The sequence below is a fragment of the Naegleria fowleri genome (assembly GCF_008403515.1).
Source record: "Naegleria fowleri strain ATCC 30894 chromosome Unknown tig48, whole genome shotgun sequence".
Taxonomy (NCBI): domain Eukaryota; phylum Heterolobosea; class Eutetramitea; order Acrasida; family Naegleriidae; genus Naegleria; species Naegleria fowleri.
Window position 1 is genome coordinate 49,231 of NW_025407980.1, and position 15,807 is coordinate 65,037.

Genomic DNA, 15,807 nt, shown 5'->3' on the forward strand with positions numbered 1-15,807 from the left:
CTCTCTCTCTTTTACGAGCCAATGACCGGCACAAGATGTGCATTGACATTCGAGGCATTCGTTTCTCAATTTTCCATTCCCGCTCAAAAAATTTACTGGCTTTACTCGCCACTCATTCGGTCAAAAGAAAAAGAAAAAAACGCCTCGACAACTCTTCGCGCGCTCGCTTTTGAGAGTGATTATCTCAACAACAGATTTTTGAATTTATTGTAGTGGCCATCACCGTCGTCATTGTCTGACGTTACTCCTATTCCTTAGTAACTATTTGATAGGAATTGAGAGGGGTAAAGTTTTAGGAATTGTATCTCTCCTTGTTTAAAAAGAAAACTAGTCATCATCGGCATCATCATTGCTTTTTATTTCAAAAGTACTGAGAATCATCAAGTACCATCACGCCATCATATCATCCACTCATACATCACCATCATCCTTAACCATCATCATCAAAAAGAATGGGCTCAGGAAGTTCGACAGCATACGGCCACGAAAGGGAACCACCCTTGTTTCCTCTCTATCAAGTACCCAAAGGAAACTCAAATCCTATCGTTGCTCAATTAGGCGTTTTCCAAAAGACATTTTGCGAAATGTACGACAAGGAGGGCGGAGGGAAAAATTACGAAAAGCTTAAACCCTCGAGCACTCAAAACAACACAACATTGCTTGCTTCAAGAAAGTTGTGGGTTGGTTGCTCTCCTTCTCCTGATTTAGAAAGCCTTATTATTGCAGTGACTGATTTAAGGGAGAAGTATTTTGAAAAAGTGCTCACCCAGAAGAGCTTGAATGATATGGTAAGTTTTGATCAAATATTTTAAATGGTTGATGACCATTTATGGCGTTTTGGACTTCCAGAAAAACTCATTAAGCAAAGAATTGAAGCTTGCGAATATGGAGTGGAAAGTATTCTTTGATACATTAAGAGCATCCATTACGCAATCAGGGCGATTGAGAGTGTCAGTCGACGAGGCAGCCAACCAATGCAAAGTCCTTCTCGAAATGTCTGCCAACAAGCAAAAAGCTGATATCGCATTGAAGCTTGCACGTGTTGGTGATTCAAAGGAAGGAAAGGCTCCAGACTATTGGTCTCAACTCTATCATTCTTTCATTTATCCTCTTTACAGCTTTTACTTGTTGCGAACTGAGACAACACCGACTGAAAGAGTTGACCAGCTCGAAAGAGATCTCAAAGTAATGAAGGAAAAGTATCAATACTTTTTGCAAATAAGAGAAAAGCTTGCAAAGAAGGCAGGCCAACCTATTATCCCAGTCAATGCTTCTTTGGAAGAACGAAACGCAAAAGCTCTTCTTCGAAGGCAAAATAGCGAGCTCGAAAGAAAAAGAAAGGAAATTGAAAGCTTGGTGTTCCCAGCTCAACAAATTTCTAAATTCCTTATTAATATCAAGAAAAAGCTCATCAAGAACAAAGCCATTACAGAAAAAGAATATGAGAACTTCAACGTAGTCATCAACTCGCTGAGATTTGACTCTATTCACAAGATTGAGTTTGGAAAGAACCTCAGAGAATACGACACAGAAGTTGTGCAGTATATCAAGACTAAATACGTGGATGCAGTCCATTTGGGAGGAAAATCAAAGACAGTAGAAGAAAAGAAAGTTGAACCAGCCAAAGAGCCAGTCAAACAAACAGTGACAGAGCCAACTACCCAAGTAGCAGGAAGACCCGGAAAGGATGAGCTCAATAATGTGCTAGAAAAGCTTGACAAATGGAATTATGATGTCTTCAAAATTACAGAATTATCGAATAACCACCCTCTCTTCTTTACTTCATACGCTCTCTTCCTTAAGTACGACCTGCTCAACAAGTTCAATATCAATGAGAAAGTGTTAATAAGCTTTTTGAGAGAAATCGAAGCAGGTTACCAACCCAATCCATATCACAACAACATGCACGCAACTGATGTTCTGCAATGTATGCACTACATTATCAGTAAGGGCGGACTCTCTCAATACATGACTGATGAAGATATTTTTGCATCCTTGATGGCGGCTATTTGTCATGACTATCAACATCCAGGTCTCAACAATAACTTCCAAATGAATTCTCAATCCTACCTTTCCATTCTTTACAACGATCGATCTGTTCTCGAAAATCACCACGTTGCTGAAACATTTGAATTGATGAGAAGCAAAGATTTTGATGTGTTCCAAACCCTGTCAGACGAACAATACAAAGATATTAGAGAAACCATGATTCAAATGATCCTTGCAACTGATATGGCCCTCCACGCAACAATCCTAGGACGATTTAAATCTAGAATTGAAACTGAAAATGAATCATCGGAGATTGACTTTTCAGCTAAGGAAGATGTTAGATTGGCTCTTCAGATTGCCATCAAAATTGCGGACGTTAGTAATCCAGCTAGGCCTTTAAAGTTGTACCTTAAGTGGGCAAAACGTATCGAAGAAGAATTTTACAAGCAGGGAGACAAGGAAAAGGAGCTTGGTTTACCATTGTCACCATTTATGGACAGGACAAAACCCAGCTTGAACAACCTTCAATCTGCATTTATTAATTATATTGTGTCTCCGATGATGAAGAGCTATTGCAGACTATTACCAAAGATGAACTTTGCTATGGAACATATTGCCACCAATTTGGAGTATTGGAAAGAAAATAAGACCATCAACATTGAAGATCTCCAAGACTAGATTTTTTGAATTTCCTCAAAACTACTGCCAATTGTAAAGATAAAATTACTCAATCCAATAAACATATAAGACCATTGTAGATAGAAAACTCTCACAGCTGTGTCACGATGTCCATGGTATTCATCAGAGTCCAAAGTGTTGTCCGCACTATCTCATTGGAGAAGCAGAATTCTTAATAAGTGTTGGTAAGTGGACCATCATCATCTGGACACACTTTGTTTGATATTTCTGGTGAGCTTCATTTTGCACGTCATGAACTTTCTGCATTGTGGTTTGCAAAAAAAAAGTTCCTTCACGCTACTACTGCTGGAGAACATTGCGTAACGCAACAATCCAAGAAGATCCTTGTTAAAGTTCCTCAAATATATGAGGAAATATAAATTGATCGGACTTTGAGATTGATATTTTGACTGAAATGATATATTGATGGCATGAATCATGAAAGAGGAAATATCCAGAATCAAAAAAAAATGTCACAACCAAAAAACACCTCACGATTATTCTTACTCTTTCCTGGAAGACATTTACTGAACACCAATTTTCAATTTTCATATTTAATGAACCATTTGACTCGGCCCATCTCGGAATGGTCTGATTTTTACAATCCGAATACTGGATTGATTAAGAAATGGATTCTTGGAAATGAACCACTTGAACATGAATACATCTCTCATGTGGTGTTTTGTGTAACTTCGGCCAATCAACAAAATTCTCGATACAATCCCATACCTTTCTATGTAAGATCTATTGCATTGGATCGATTCGGACAAAAATTGGTGAAGGCTTACAACAAGCCCGAAAAGTTAATTTCTCAATTCTCAAATCTCAACGAGAACGATGATGAAATTTCAAAGGATCCGAATCGAGGAATGGAGAAAACACTTTCCATTCATCATCATCATCAAGGACTGAAATATTCCATCATTCCTGTTCCACATTTTCATCCATCGGATCGATTTGCAAGTCATTTAATTAAGATGACACGAGAACATTCTGAGGGAGAATTAATGTTACATCCAGGGAATACCATTGTGTTATCGAGCACTTTGGATGTCATTAAGCAATTTGACAAACTTGGATATTCGGTAATTACTGCTGAGATGCAACGTCGATCCAATACTACTGCTACTGCTACGACTACGACTACAGCTACTACGACAACGACTACTACAGGTGATCAGCAAGAGAAATATGAATGGATTGAAAGACTTCCTGTTCAAGTATTAAGCAAGATGGTTGAAGAGGTGGGCGATGGCCAAATGATCTCTCACAAAAATTGGCCTCTCAGCAACATTGTGAAATCTGACATGCATTGGGCCACAACATCCACATGGATCGATTTTGTGGATGTTCCAAAGAGAATATTCCGATTGTGGAATGATCCAATTTTAAACGATGCAGGTTCCTTGACTGAGACTCGAAACTATGATACTTATGCATGGGAAATGTCAAACACCACAGTCATTAACTTAAAATGGAATGACATCAAACATTTTGTAAAGACCGGAAAAATTGTTGATGAAGGATGTGCAGATGGAGCATTGTTACTCTGCATTTCCAAGGATTATCCAGATTGTGACTTGATTGGTGTTGAAATTACTACAGAATTTTTAGCTCGATGTCATGAACGACAACGATTAGGTCAATTTGGTTCCAGTTTTGTTTTCTTTCACCAACGAAATATTACCAAGCCTATCTTTGAAGACAATAGCATTGATACTACCATTTGTAATAGTACCATTCATGAACTTTACTCTTACTCACCTACTGGAACTCGAGAACAAGTTGTGAAGGATTATTTACAATACAAGTTTAATCAAACAAGATCTGGTGGACGACTCATTGTTCGAGATGTTATTGGACCTGAAGAAAAACAAAAAACAGTTTTATTGTGGCTCAATCACAAAGAAGGAAAAAATCATTGGCTTCCTTCTGATCCGCAAAATAAGAAAGAAGAATATGAACACATTGTACAGACCACTGTGAAAGGTCATACAAGTGCCATGCTGCAACTATTGAATGAGCTCTCTACTTTTGCATTATTTGATCGTTTTGTAAAAGATTTTGATTTCAGTAAGGACATTTACAATGGTGATGTTGAATTTTATGAAAGCATTGAAGGAGAATATTTTGTGAAAACAAATATGAGAGGAGCTGCCGAGTTTATGCTTACCAAAGATTACCACAACAATTGGGAAAGTGAAATGCATGAAACTTTTACGTTTTGGTCCTTGTCGGATTGGAAGAGAGAATTGAATCGAGTTGGATTTAAAGTTATTGAAACAGACAGCAGTAGTAGTGGGATTGCCACCCGATCCTACACAAATGAATGGATTGCCAACCAACGATTTGACAGTCATTGCAAGATTTATGAATGTCCTGAGGTGGACGATTTGAGTAAGGTTTCAAAAGCAAGTCTCAAGGAGTTGCCTTATCCTCCAACGAATGTGATTATTGTGGCGGAAAAACCTTCTGAATTCGAGGAAATGTAACCTAGTGAAAGATTCTTTTAGTGTGAAATTGAACCAAATCCTTACACATAATTAAATTCTTCGAAAAGTAGAGTGTATTTGTGAGACATTAAATAATCTGTTTTATCATGGATTGATTTTACAACAAATATTACTTCTTTGTGACAACATCACTTAGGGAACCAATTGAAAATCTCATAAACAAATCTCCCATTGGCTGTGAAGCAAGTGCCATTTCTTTCTTCATTCCTGTTAATTTGCCTTCAACAGCTTTCCAATATTCGTCATTTCTCAACACAAACTTTCGATCACGTCCTTGATTATGTAAACGAAGTAAAAATCCAACCTTCAGTCTGACTTCACCCATGTATTGATCTCTTGTTTTTTCGTAATCCATACACTTCACAATTAAAGTGTCATCATAATCAAAGATTTGAATGGTGTGAGTTTCATGCCAATCGGGATGAATGGTTCTATTACACAACTTGGTTCTAACTTTTTGCTTTTTAGCTCCTTTTCTAGAATTCTTCTCATTGAGTTTAATTCTGAGATAAGGATCGGCTGAACCATGATCTACTGGAATGAGATTTCTTCCTTTGATAATTTCAATTTTAAGAGCTTCAGGTTTCAGTGAAATATATTTTGGAATGAGATCAACCAAATTCTTTTCACCTGCTCCAATAATTCTCCATCCTTCTTTTGTGAATTCAATCACACACATGGTGACGACTACTTCATTGTCACTTTCATCACCACTGTCATAGGAATCATCGTCAGCATCGACGTCTTCTTTCTTTTCAACTGTCTTTTTTGGAATATATTTATCAAGGAAGAGATATCCAGAAGCTTGAACACGAGTCAATTCTTTTCCTGATCTCATGTCAACCAATCGTGTATAGACTTGTGACTTTTCATTCAAAATACTTCTCGATTTGACTTCAATATTCGCAACAATATATTTCACAGTGGTGCTTTCGATCAAATCTTTCATACGAATGTCAAATTGTTCTTCATCATCTTGTGTGTAAATTGTTAAAAAGTTAATTGGGCGATGTTTCAATTTTGCATCCATGTCGCTATAACCTTCATAGACTTTACCCAAATAACGACCAAAATGATCATAAATTTCAACTTCAGCGTTTAACAAGTGCTTTTGTCCTCCACTTCCAGCAATTCCAAAACCAAGAACCAAATCTCTTCGATCTTTGTGGAATTCCTTCGTGACTGTGTCTTTTGGAGCTGGAACTGTGAAAATGTCACATGAAGGTTCACTAATGTCAAATTGACATTTTTGTAACATGGAACGTAAATATCTTCGAGCTGGAGTTTTGAATGTCACAATTTCATCTAAAACTTCGATAAACCATTCATCTTTCTGTCCACTACGATACGCAATGACTGCCAAGTTTGCATGTTGTTGCCAATTAAATACCTCCAATGCTTGTTCACTTCCGTCAATGTTAAAAACATTTTCTAATTTTGCAAAACACATGTCTACTTTTTCATCAACATTCCATAATCTAAAGCAATTGATTCGATTTTCTGGAATTAATGAATAATCCAATGCATCTTCATCCTCATTGGTAATAATGTCCTTAAATTTCAATAAGAAACACATGAAATAGGGAGCATGTGATTCCTTACTGTAGGTCAAATCCATTCTGTGGAAGGATGTTAAACTTTGGAACATTTGATCTTGTCTTGGAAGTTGTTCGGCAGTGTTTTCCTCACCTTCTTCTTTTAATGTGAAAGATTCACTCATTGGAATATTCATGGGGTGATCACTCTTTTTGGAAAGGGCAAGTTTACGCTTTTTAAGATCATTGGCTTCATTGACGATGGTGGGTTTTGCACCTGTGAGAAGTTTTCCATGTTGTGAAAATTCCAATACTTGAATGGAATCTAAATTTTTCACAGTAGAGAAATCAAAACCAACTGTTTTCACTTCTTGTTTTGGAATTCTGAAACATTTTGGTTTTTCCTTCTTTGGTTCTTCATCGTTGACTGTCAAATCCAAATCGGAAGCATTGCTCACCATGAGGACGAAATCTTCCTTTTCGGTTGTTTTGTCTTCTTCAGATGTTTTGTTTTCTTGTTGTTGTTGTAATAACTTTTCACGTTCTTGTTCTTCAATCTCATGTTGTGTCGCCAATTCCATACATGGAGGCAGTTCAAAGGTTGGAACATGTTTCTGAACTTGAGATTTCAAATGAGGATCAATCAATGGATGAACTCCCAATGAGTATTCACCAATGTTACTAATTTTCCATTTCGTGAGGCCAATAAAACTTCCTCCGTACATATTTCCAATTTGATTCTTTGAAGGTGCTGTTAAATTGGCACTTGACAAGTCATTTGGATTTCTCAAACAAGTCAATCTACATGCAATAAAGCTTTGATAAGCTCTTTCAGAGGTGTGAAATTGATATCTATACAAATCTCCCACAGAATTTGTTGTAATTTTCACATAGGGATCTTTAAGTTCTTGGAATCCAGAGTCTTGTGCATTGGATGTTGCTGTGACTACCACAATAATGGAATGCACCGATTTTGGAAGACGTGACAAATCCACCTCTGCACACAAATCACTGTCATTACCAGTACCAGTATCTCTATTGCCTTTTAAGAAAATTGCAGCAGGTTTTGGTTTGTGAAGTCCAGATCTTGGTGATTTGAGAGTCATACTTGAAGAAGATTGAATGAGAAGAGGAGAAGTACGTGGAGATCCCATTCCTGAAGTCGTGTTGGTGGTCGACGATGAATTTGCGTTGTTACTGTTGGTAGTATTCTCGGTCGTTGGAGCAGTGGTATTATTTGGATTGGTGTTTGTGCTTTCCAATTTGACAAGTGACAATCTGGTAGTATATTGATCAATGTGACCTAAACGAGCTCCATATTTACCAAAGAATAAAACAGTGGCTGTGAGATAATATCTGGAATAGGAACGACCAGAAAGTGATTGCCATCCAATAAAGATTTTGATCTTATCCTCATTGAAAGTGTATGATTTTTGAATATTCAAAGTTGGAGGTTCTTGTTTGTCGACTTGTGTCTTGTCATCTTCTACCGATTGTTTTGAGAGCTTGTTATTAGCTTCTTGAATTGTGAATTCTTCTCGTGATATTGGAATGAATGGTGACTTTTCAGCACTTGTTTCCAAAACAGTTTTCAAATAATTATGAGCCTCTTCTACAATCAGTTGATCGATTAATATAGATCCAGTCAATTCTGAGTACACACGAACAATATATTCTTCATCTTCATCGTGATCCTCATCTTTAAGAATGGAACTGAATACCATGGAATCTAGAATTTGATTCTTCTTTTCCTCTTGTCTCAAATGAATGATATAAGTCAATCGATTTTTCATGGAAATGAAAATATTTTCTGGAAGTACACGTTTACACATGGCATACATGAAAGAATCCATAAATCTTTCATGTGTGGCAATTTCGACTTGCTTTGAAACAATTTGCCAATAATAATTTGCTTGAGTCGATACGTCTTCATGTTCTTGAGCATTTTCTGCTTCTTTCAAATGTCCTTGTGAAATTGCTGGACTAGGACTTGCAGAAAGAGAATCTGAATTTAGTGTTTCCTCATCCATTTCGTCTTTGATACTTTCCTTTTCCTTTCCAGGAATAACTGTGGTAATGGCTTCAGCATCTCCACCACGTAATTGAATAATTGCAAACACTTGTCCAGAAGCATCTTTTGAAACATCTAAATTGGAACCAATGACAAGTTTCAATGGAGCTTTTTCATTGTCACTTTGTGTGAATTGATATAAATTACAAGTGACGTGTGCGAGTTCAGATAACACAGTTCCTGGATAGCAACAAGCAAAAAATACAATACAACGAACTTCATGGTCAACTTTTGAGAGATCAAGTTGAATAGTTTCATTTGCTTCTGAGAGGGCTGTTTCGAGAGTGACATTATCTTTCAGTGGTTCCTTGCTGTGTGTATTGGAATGGAGTTATAAAAAGGAATGTTATTTCAATGTCCATTGACATCGATAGAGACACAAATATGGACATTGGTATTAGGTTTGCATTAATAGAGAGAGAGAGGCATTGACATTGAGGGTGGAATGGAACAAAAGAGACGAAATTTTGTTGTTGTTGTTTCGACGATTGTCGAGTGTCAACCCAGTGTCAAAGATGTCATTTCAAATGTGATGATGATGATTCGAAGAGTTCATCGATGTGAACCAAATATATTGTTTCATCAGGTCATCATCATCATTAAATGACAACCGAATCAATTGAGAAATAGATTTAGAAACCACAAATGAACAACAATCATTATGGTCGTCATCATCATCATGACGAATAAACTTACACAACATTTCTTGGAGCATCCAAATTTTGATTTCCATTTCGATCATCACCTCCATGTTTCATTCCACTCACTCCATTCAAATTATTATAAAAACAAACATCATGGATACCACCTTGTTTGTTTACAAGGATAGCTACGAGATCGACGTCATGAGTGGATGTTTTACTTTTCCATTGTAAAGTGGCGATAAATTGTTGTTGTTGATGTGGTTGTGAAGAAGAATTTGATTCAGAGCAATTTTGGTTGTTGGAAAAGTATGGAAGATTGTATTTGTGGTCGTGTGCATCCAGGAAGGGCAAGGGATGAGAGTTGGGAGGCAGTTGATGAGAGGACCCTTGGTTTGACATTTTTTATTGTTGTTTGACAGAACAACATTTGACAGGTGACTGTCTGGTTATGATTTTGGAAAAAACCACACAATGAAAAAACCTCAATATGAATTGAGGGAAGCGATTTTGATGGAAATCCACCCAACAATTGTTGGTGTCCATTCTTTTGAAATTATACATTGTTATAATGCAACAGGTCATTGATGAGGTTTTGAAAGTTGCAAAAGAATTCTCTGAACACTGAAAAAAATTTTCGAAACAAAAACCATCAATTTAACATCATCGGATTCTTTGAAACTTGGAAACTTTATTCTCCATTAAAAATTCAAGAATTTATCAATCTGATAGAATTGGATCCGAATTGTTGTTGTTGTTGTTTTGGAAATTATAGACCGATCATCATCATCATTGAATATTGAATTGGAAAATTTACATGATTTATTTATAGCAGTCAATATTCAATTTCAAATATTTATTTACCTGATCTTTAGTTGTGGTTATTTTGAATCAAAGCATTACAGGATTAATTTTGAGCCTCTTTCAACAAGAGCTCGCTGAAATTGATTTTTTATCATCACTCCTCCGATATTGATTTATTGTTGATTCATAATTAAATTCAATCATCATGTTGCAATCGAATCATCAACAACATTCAGGAATTTCTCATCATGATTACCATGAGGAATCTACCATTCTCAATAGTAGTACATTATCCTCTCAGTATCAACCACCATCACAACGTTCAAACTCAACACCCACAAAAGTCTACGGAGGAGGAACACCTATTCCTTATTCCGATGATCATACAACACCTCAAGTAACACTACCTCATCAACGAGGTAGTCGATCATCGAGTAGTAATTTGAGTTCCTATTCAACACAGCGAATTCAAACAAAAAGTCCTCCTTCTGTAACGAGTACTGGTAGCGGAACTAATTATAATGGTATATATTCTCCAAAGACATCTCCTTCTTCATTCAAGGAAGAGATTTCAAGTTCTGAGTGGACAGTGTTACCAACACAGAATCATGATCAGTTATTTCCTTTGGAAGGGCACGCTACTATTTATTGGGAACAAAGTTTGGAAGATGAGGATGATTTGACACAACCAAATCAAGTGACTTTAAATAGAACCTTAAATATGATTGTTTTATATGGAGGAACTGGACCAATTCGTGGGAACACAAATCAAATTTATTGTATGGTTCCAAAACATTCTGGAAATATTACTACTAGCTCAAGTACTCCCCACTTGCCATCGTCGTCTTCACTGTCGACTGTACAACAATGTAAATTTCAATGGGTGTCTCCTCCTACACATTACATACCTACGTATAATCCAACAAATTCTCCAGTTAGTGAGCCAAATGTAATTCAGAAAAAGTCTTCAAAGACGAACGTGCTCACTGGATCTCCCTCCAATAGTGATAGATCTGGATCAGCTTCTCCAAGACGCTCTTCTCTCGAATCTCTTTATATAGATGATGGCTCTTCTGAGATACCTCTATTCAAGTCAAGATATGATCACACGTTTGTTTTGTGTGGAAATAACAAGGCATACATGTTTGGAGGTAGAAATGGAATGTTTTCAAAAACACCATTGCAAGATTTTATTTTATATTCTCTCGATATGAACATTGAAAATCAATTCACATGGGAAATAGCTCACATCCCTCCTAAATCAGACAGAGAACTCTCATTCCTAAAACAATCACAAAAAGACGTAACTGATTTGTACAATAGAGAGTCACCCTTACCTCGGTTTTGCCATGCATGTTGTGCAGTCAATCAAAAACAGTCTGTTCTTCAACCCATTAGAAGCATAAGCTCCATATCCAACAGCGCAACAAATCTCGATACTGAATCAGAGAGTGACTCCTTATCAGATTTGTCAGCAGGAGGAGTTCTTAACAATAACAATGCTGGATACGGTGAGAGTACGACAAATTCATCAGGAATTAGCTCAGGATCAGCTCGGTTCAACAGTGATGGAGGTGTTGTATTGGATTGTGCCATGCTATTATTTGGAGGTGTTGCCATCGTTGATTACAGATCTAAGAAGTGCAAGGAAACTAATGATTTTTGGATGTTTAACTGCAAGGAACGAAAATGGCTCTCATATCCTAGCATCATCCAACGATATTTCAAAAACTCGTCGAGTATTCTTCAATCCAAAACATTAGATGATTCACAATACATGCAAGAAATATCTCTCTCGTCGAATGGTAATCAAGAAAAGAAAAGAGCTTCACAGACATTAACGTTGCCCAACAAAATGTCAATACACAGTGCCTATGTCCCTGAAGCAAGATATGGCCATCAAATGTGTGTGGTTTCTAATTCATTGGTTTTTGTTATTGGTGGAGCTACTTATGCAAAAGACAAAATGTACAAAGATATTTGGATGTTGTCTCTCAACACATTTGAATGGAGAAAAGTGAATCTTTCACATCACAAATCGAATGAAAGGTATATTCAGAAAATTCCAATTCGATACTCTTCACACGTGGTCATAGGAAGGAGAATACTTTTGTATGGTGGACAACTGTCATATGACACTGGAAATTATTTGAAAGAGTTGCTTTGTTTTGACACTGAAACGTATACTCTCTCTGTCATTGAAAATAGTGTCTCTCCACGATTTGATACAGGACTTGTTAAACAAACCATGATTCTCTATGGCATGGATATTCTGATCATTGGAGGAAAGAGAGGTGTTTCCTCCTACAGATATAATGACAATGTCCAACAATTTTCTCTCAAGCTACTTTCGATGCCAAAGACAAACCAAAAGTTTCTTAGAGAAAATACCAAACTGAAAAAGTCAAATCAAATTTTAAACCCTAATGAGATTGATTATCAGATACAAATTTTTGAGAGCGCAGAGGACGAGGAGGACGAATTCTCTGCTGCTAATGCTGTAAAAATTCAATTAATTGCTCAAATTTTAATTAGCGAAATGTCAACAAGCGATTATTCAAGAAAAGAGGCACTCAAGTACCTTGCAGAGTTTACACAAATTGATGTTGTAAAACAATTATTCAGAGATCCATCCATACACAAAGCTTTGGCAACCATCATGCAATCAGGCTCAAAATCAGATATAAGACAAACCGCTAAAGTCTTAATGCGTTATTTCAAGGATACAGACCAAGGAACATTGCCATTTATCATTGCTAGACAGGTTTTGAAATTTATAGAGAGCTATCTCACTTTAATTAACTCTCTTATTCGTTTGGGAGAACCTATCCGACAAACGTTACATATTGACTACTTGAACCTGTTTCATCTGATGTGTCAAAACTTTGAGTATTATGAGTCGCTTTCTAAGGAGATTATTTCAGTGTTTCATCAATGCTTCAAGATGCACAACCCTCTCTGTAAAGCATCACTCGATGTTTTACAATTAGCAATTTCCTCATTTTCCTTTTTATCGCTCAATGCCATGCATTTTGCATCAAAGTGTGACAAGGACCTCTGTGCCACACTTCGCCAATTCATTGCACAATCAGAAGATGCAAAAGCAAAAGCTTTACAACAAAAGGATAACAAGGAACTTCAAGGCTCCGTAATGAAATTGGATGAACTTTTGATGCGCCTCAAAGAAGCTCTCTCCAAACTCTCCTCTCGAAGCAAAACAATTAAGAAGCATCTAGGACGAACACTAAAAGGTCACAACGATGATGATGACCTAGATGTATGAGGAGAAATATGATTTTGGAATAAATACATTGAAATCTCTCGACTGACAAAGATGCTTGACATTGAGATAGATTCAGAATGATAGCTCATGACAATCAAGTTCATTCACAAACCCCTATAATTTTCTTTTCACCTTTTTCGTCTTTTATGACACAGCACTTTCATGATATCCGTTCTCATCCTCTCGTGTCATGCATCAATGTATGAAAAACACCATGCAATACAACCGTTACCACCCATCAAGATGAATACAACAAATGATACGTTGAAGATAACGAGCACTAATGAACATATCTGTTCCCACCAAATGCAATTTACTGTTTCGTGATCATGTTCTCCCAACATCATTCTTTATACAAAAAATTGTCTAGACATCAACAAATTGACAATTGTCATTTTTAATTGCTAACAGAGCATTTATTTGAGCGATTCGTTATTACCCGTTTACTTGTCAACCAACAACAAAATTCACAAAAAAATGTCCACCACCATCCTCGAGCAAAGCAGCACTCTCACTACTCCTCCTGTCATTAAAACAACCACCCTTCTTCCATCATCAACCAATGTCGATGCAGCATCAACATCATTGACCAAAAAACCACAAGAACGAGTGGCCATCATCGGAGCCGGTTGGTATGGTTGTCATTTGGGTGTCCAGTTGAAGAAATTAGGATATCAAGTAGTCATCTTTGAAAAGAACTCGGACATATTTATGGGTGCCAGTGGTTTCAACCAATTCCGTCTTCACAAAGGATTGCACTATCCTCGCTCCTATGTCACTCGTGTTCAATCATTGAAAGGTTTTGATCATTTTATGGAAAAGTATTCACACTTGACCACTCAAGTCGATTATAACTTGTATGCCATTGCAAAGAGAAATTCTTGGCTTGACTTTGGAACTTATAAACAAGTCATGGATGCCACTAAGATTTATAACAAACCTTTCAATCATGAACACTTTGGATTGACTAATTTGGAAGGATCCATGTTGTGTGATGAGAGAGTGCTCTACCATGCAGCTCCAAGAAAATTCTTTAGAGAACAATTCACAGAACAAGAACTCTTGTTGAATAATCCTGTGAAAAAAGCAGAGCAAGTCACTATTACCAGTTTTGTGAGTCCACAATTTGAGGAAGATGACAACACGAGTTCCTCTCCTGAATGTTCCGATTCTTATGAATACGAATTGAAGGAAGAACAAAATCGATTCGCTAAAATTAAGATTAACGATCGAGATGATTTAACATTTGACTGGTGTATTTCATGTACCTACAACACATTCCTTGTCACACCCTCTCTCAATATTTATTATGAACCTTGCATTTCTTTGATTTATAAGGATATTCGTTCGGATCCATTCCCTCGTGTGGCCATGACCATTTGTGACGGTCATTTCTGCTCTCTCTTCCCATACATTTCAGGTCCAGAAGAAGAAAAGAGAATTGCTCAAAAGTATGCCAATTCCGATCTGGGAGTTTTGAAACATCACACCCATGGTAGCATCACGAATTCAACAAGCTCAACTACTGATGGTCAATACATTATTCCAAAAACTAAGAATGTTGTGTTAAATGATGACAATGTCGATGCCACTGATTTCACAAAACGACCACTTCGAACAAACACAACTGCCAATGATGATGATGACGTTGCAATTTTATATACCTTGACCTCAGTGGCTCACACTCCACTCGGTCAATACAATTCTTGGAAGAAAGCTGAAGAGAGACGTTTGCAAGTTGAGAAAAATCCAGAAACTGAAGTTGCCAAATTGATTCCACTCTTTGAACAAAATATTTTACAATTCTATCCTGCCTTTAAGCAACACTTCCAATATCATTCATTCTTTACATCCATGAAGACCAAACCATACGATGCCACAGATAGTCGTGAATGTACTGTGGAACGTGAAGGACGTTTTGTGAGTATTATGAGTGGAAAGGTGAATAGCTTGCATGTGGCTGAGAAGGAAGTTCTAAAGATTTTGAATGAGAACAAATCTCGTCGTCGTTAAATGACCACCACAACCAGCATCACTACCAGCATGCAATGGGTGTAAAATCCCAAGTCTTGACAAGATTTTCACACTCTCGATAATAGTTTTCTCTTTCTTTTTAACCTTATTAAAATTCTTATTGAAAAAAGTGTGATCAATGAAACCACATGTGCCTGAAAAAGATCCATTAGCACTTGTTGGTGACCGTACATGCGATTGTATTTGATTATTTGAAAGAGAAGCCATTGTTGTCTCATTGTCGCTGCAACAATCAATTAGTTGACAACAATTTGCGGAA

The 15,807-nt window shown here is 36.9% G+C and overlaps 5 protein-coding genes across 5 annotated transcripts; 4 read left to right on the forward strand and 1 right to left on the reverse strand.

The window, feature by feature from the left end:
- Nucleotides 1–452: 452 nt before the first annotated feature.
- Nucleotides 453–2,667, forward strand: FDP41_005725 (uncharacterized protein; the record flags this gene model as incomplete). Its single annotated transcript, XM_044709281.1, has 2 exons — nt 453–788; nt 850–2,667. 2 exons carry the CDS (start codon nt 453–455, stop codon nt 2,665–2,667), a joined length of 2,154 nt encoding a protein of 717 aa, XP_044559685.1.
- A 470-nt stretch (nt 2,668–3,137) lies between these two features.
- Nucleotides 3,138–5,159, forward strand: FDP41_005726 (uncharacterized protein; the record flags this gene model as incomplete). Its single annotated transcript, XM_044709282.1, has 1 exon — nt 3,138–5,159. One exon carries the CDS (start codon nt 3,138–3,140, stop codon nt 5,157–5,159), a length of 2,022 nt encoding a protein of 673 aa, XP_044559686.1.
- Nucleotides 5,160–5,289: 130 nt separating this feature from the next.
- FDP41_005727 (uncharacterized protein) lies at nt 5,290–9,829 on the reverse strand (the record flags this gene model as incomplete). The annotated part of the gene is made up of 2 exons (XM_044709283.1): nt 5,290–9,097; nt 9,483–9,829. The coding sequence occupies 2 exons, from the start codon at nt 9,827–9,829 to the stop codon at nt 5,290–5,292; spliced, it is 4,155 nt and encodes a 1,384-aa protein (XP_044559687.1).
- Nucleotides 9,830–10,436: 607 nt separating this feature from the next.
- Nucleotides 10,437–13,514, forward strand: FDP41_005728 (uncharacterized protein; the record flags this gene model as incomplete). The annotated part of the gene is made up of 1 exon (XM_044709284.1): nt 10,437–13,514. One exon carries the CDS (start codon nt 10,437–10,439, stop codon nt 13,512–13,514), a length of 3,078 nt encoding a protein of 1,025 aa, XP_044559688.1.
- Nucleotides 13,515–13,991: 477 nt separating this feature from the next.
- Nucleotides 13,992–15,527, forward strand: FDP41_005729 (uncharacterized protein; the record flags this gene model as incomplete). The annotated part of the gene is made up of 1 exon (XM_044709285.1): nt 13,992–15,527. The coding sequence occupies one exon, from the start codon at nt 13,992–13,994 to the stop codon at nt 15,525–15,527; it is 1,536 nt and encodes a 511-aa protein (XP_044559689.1).
- Nucleotides 15,528–15,807: the final 280 nt, after the last annotated feature.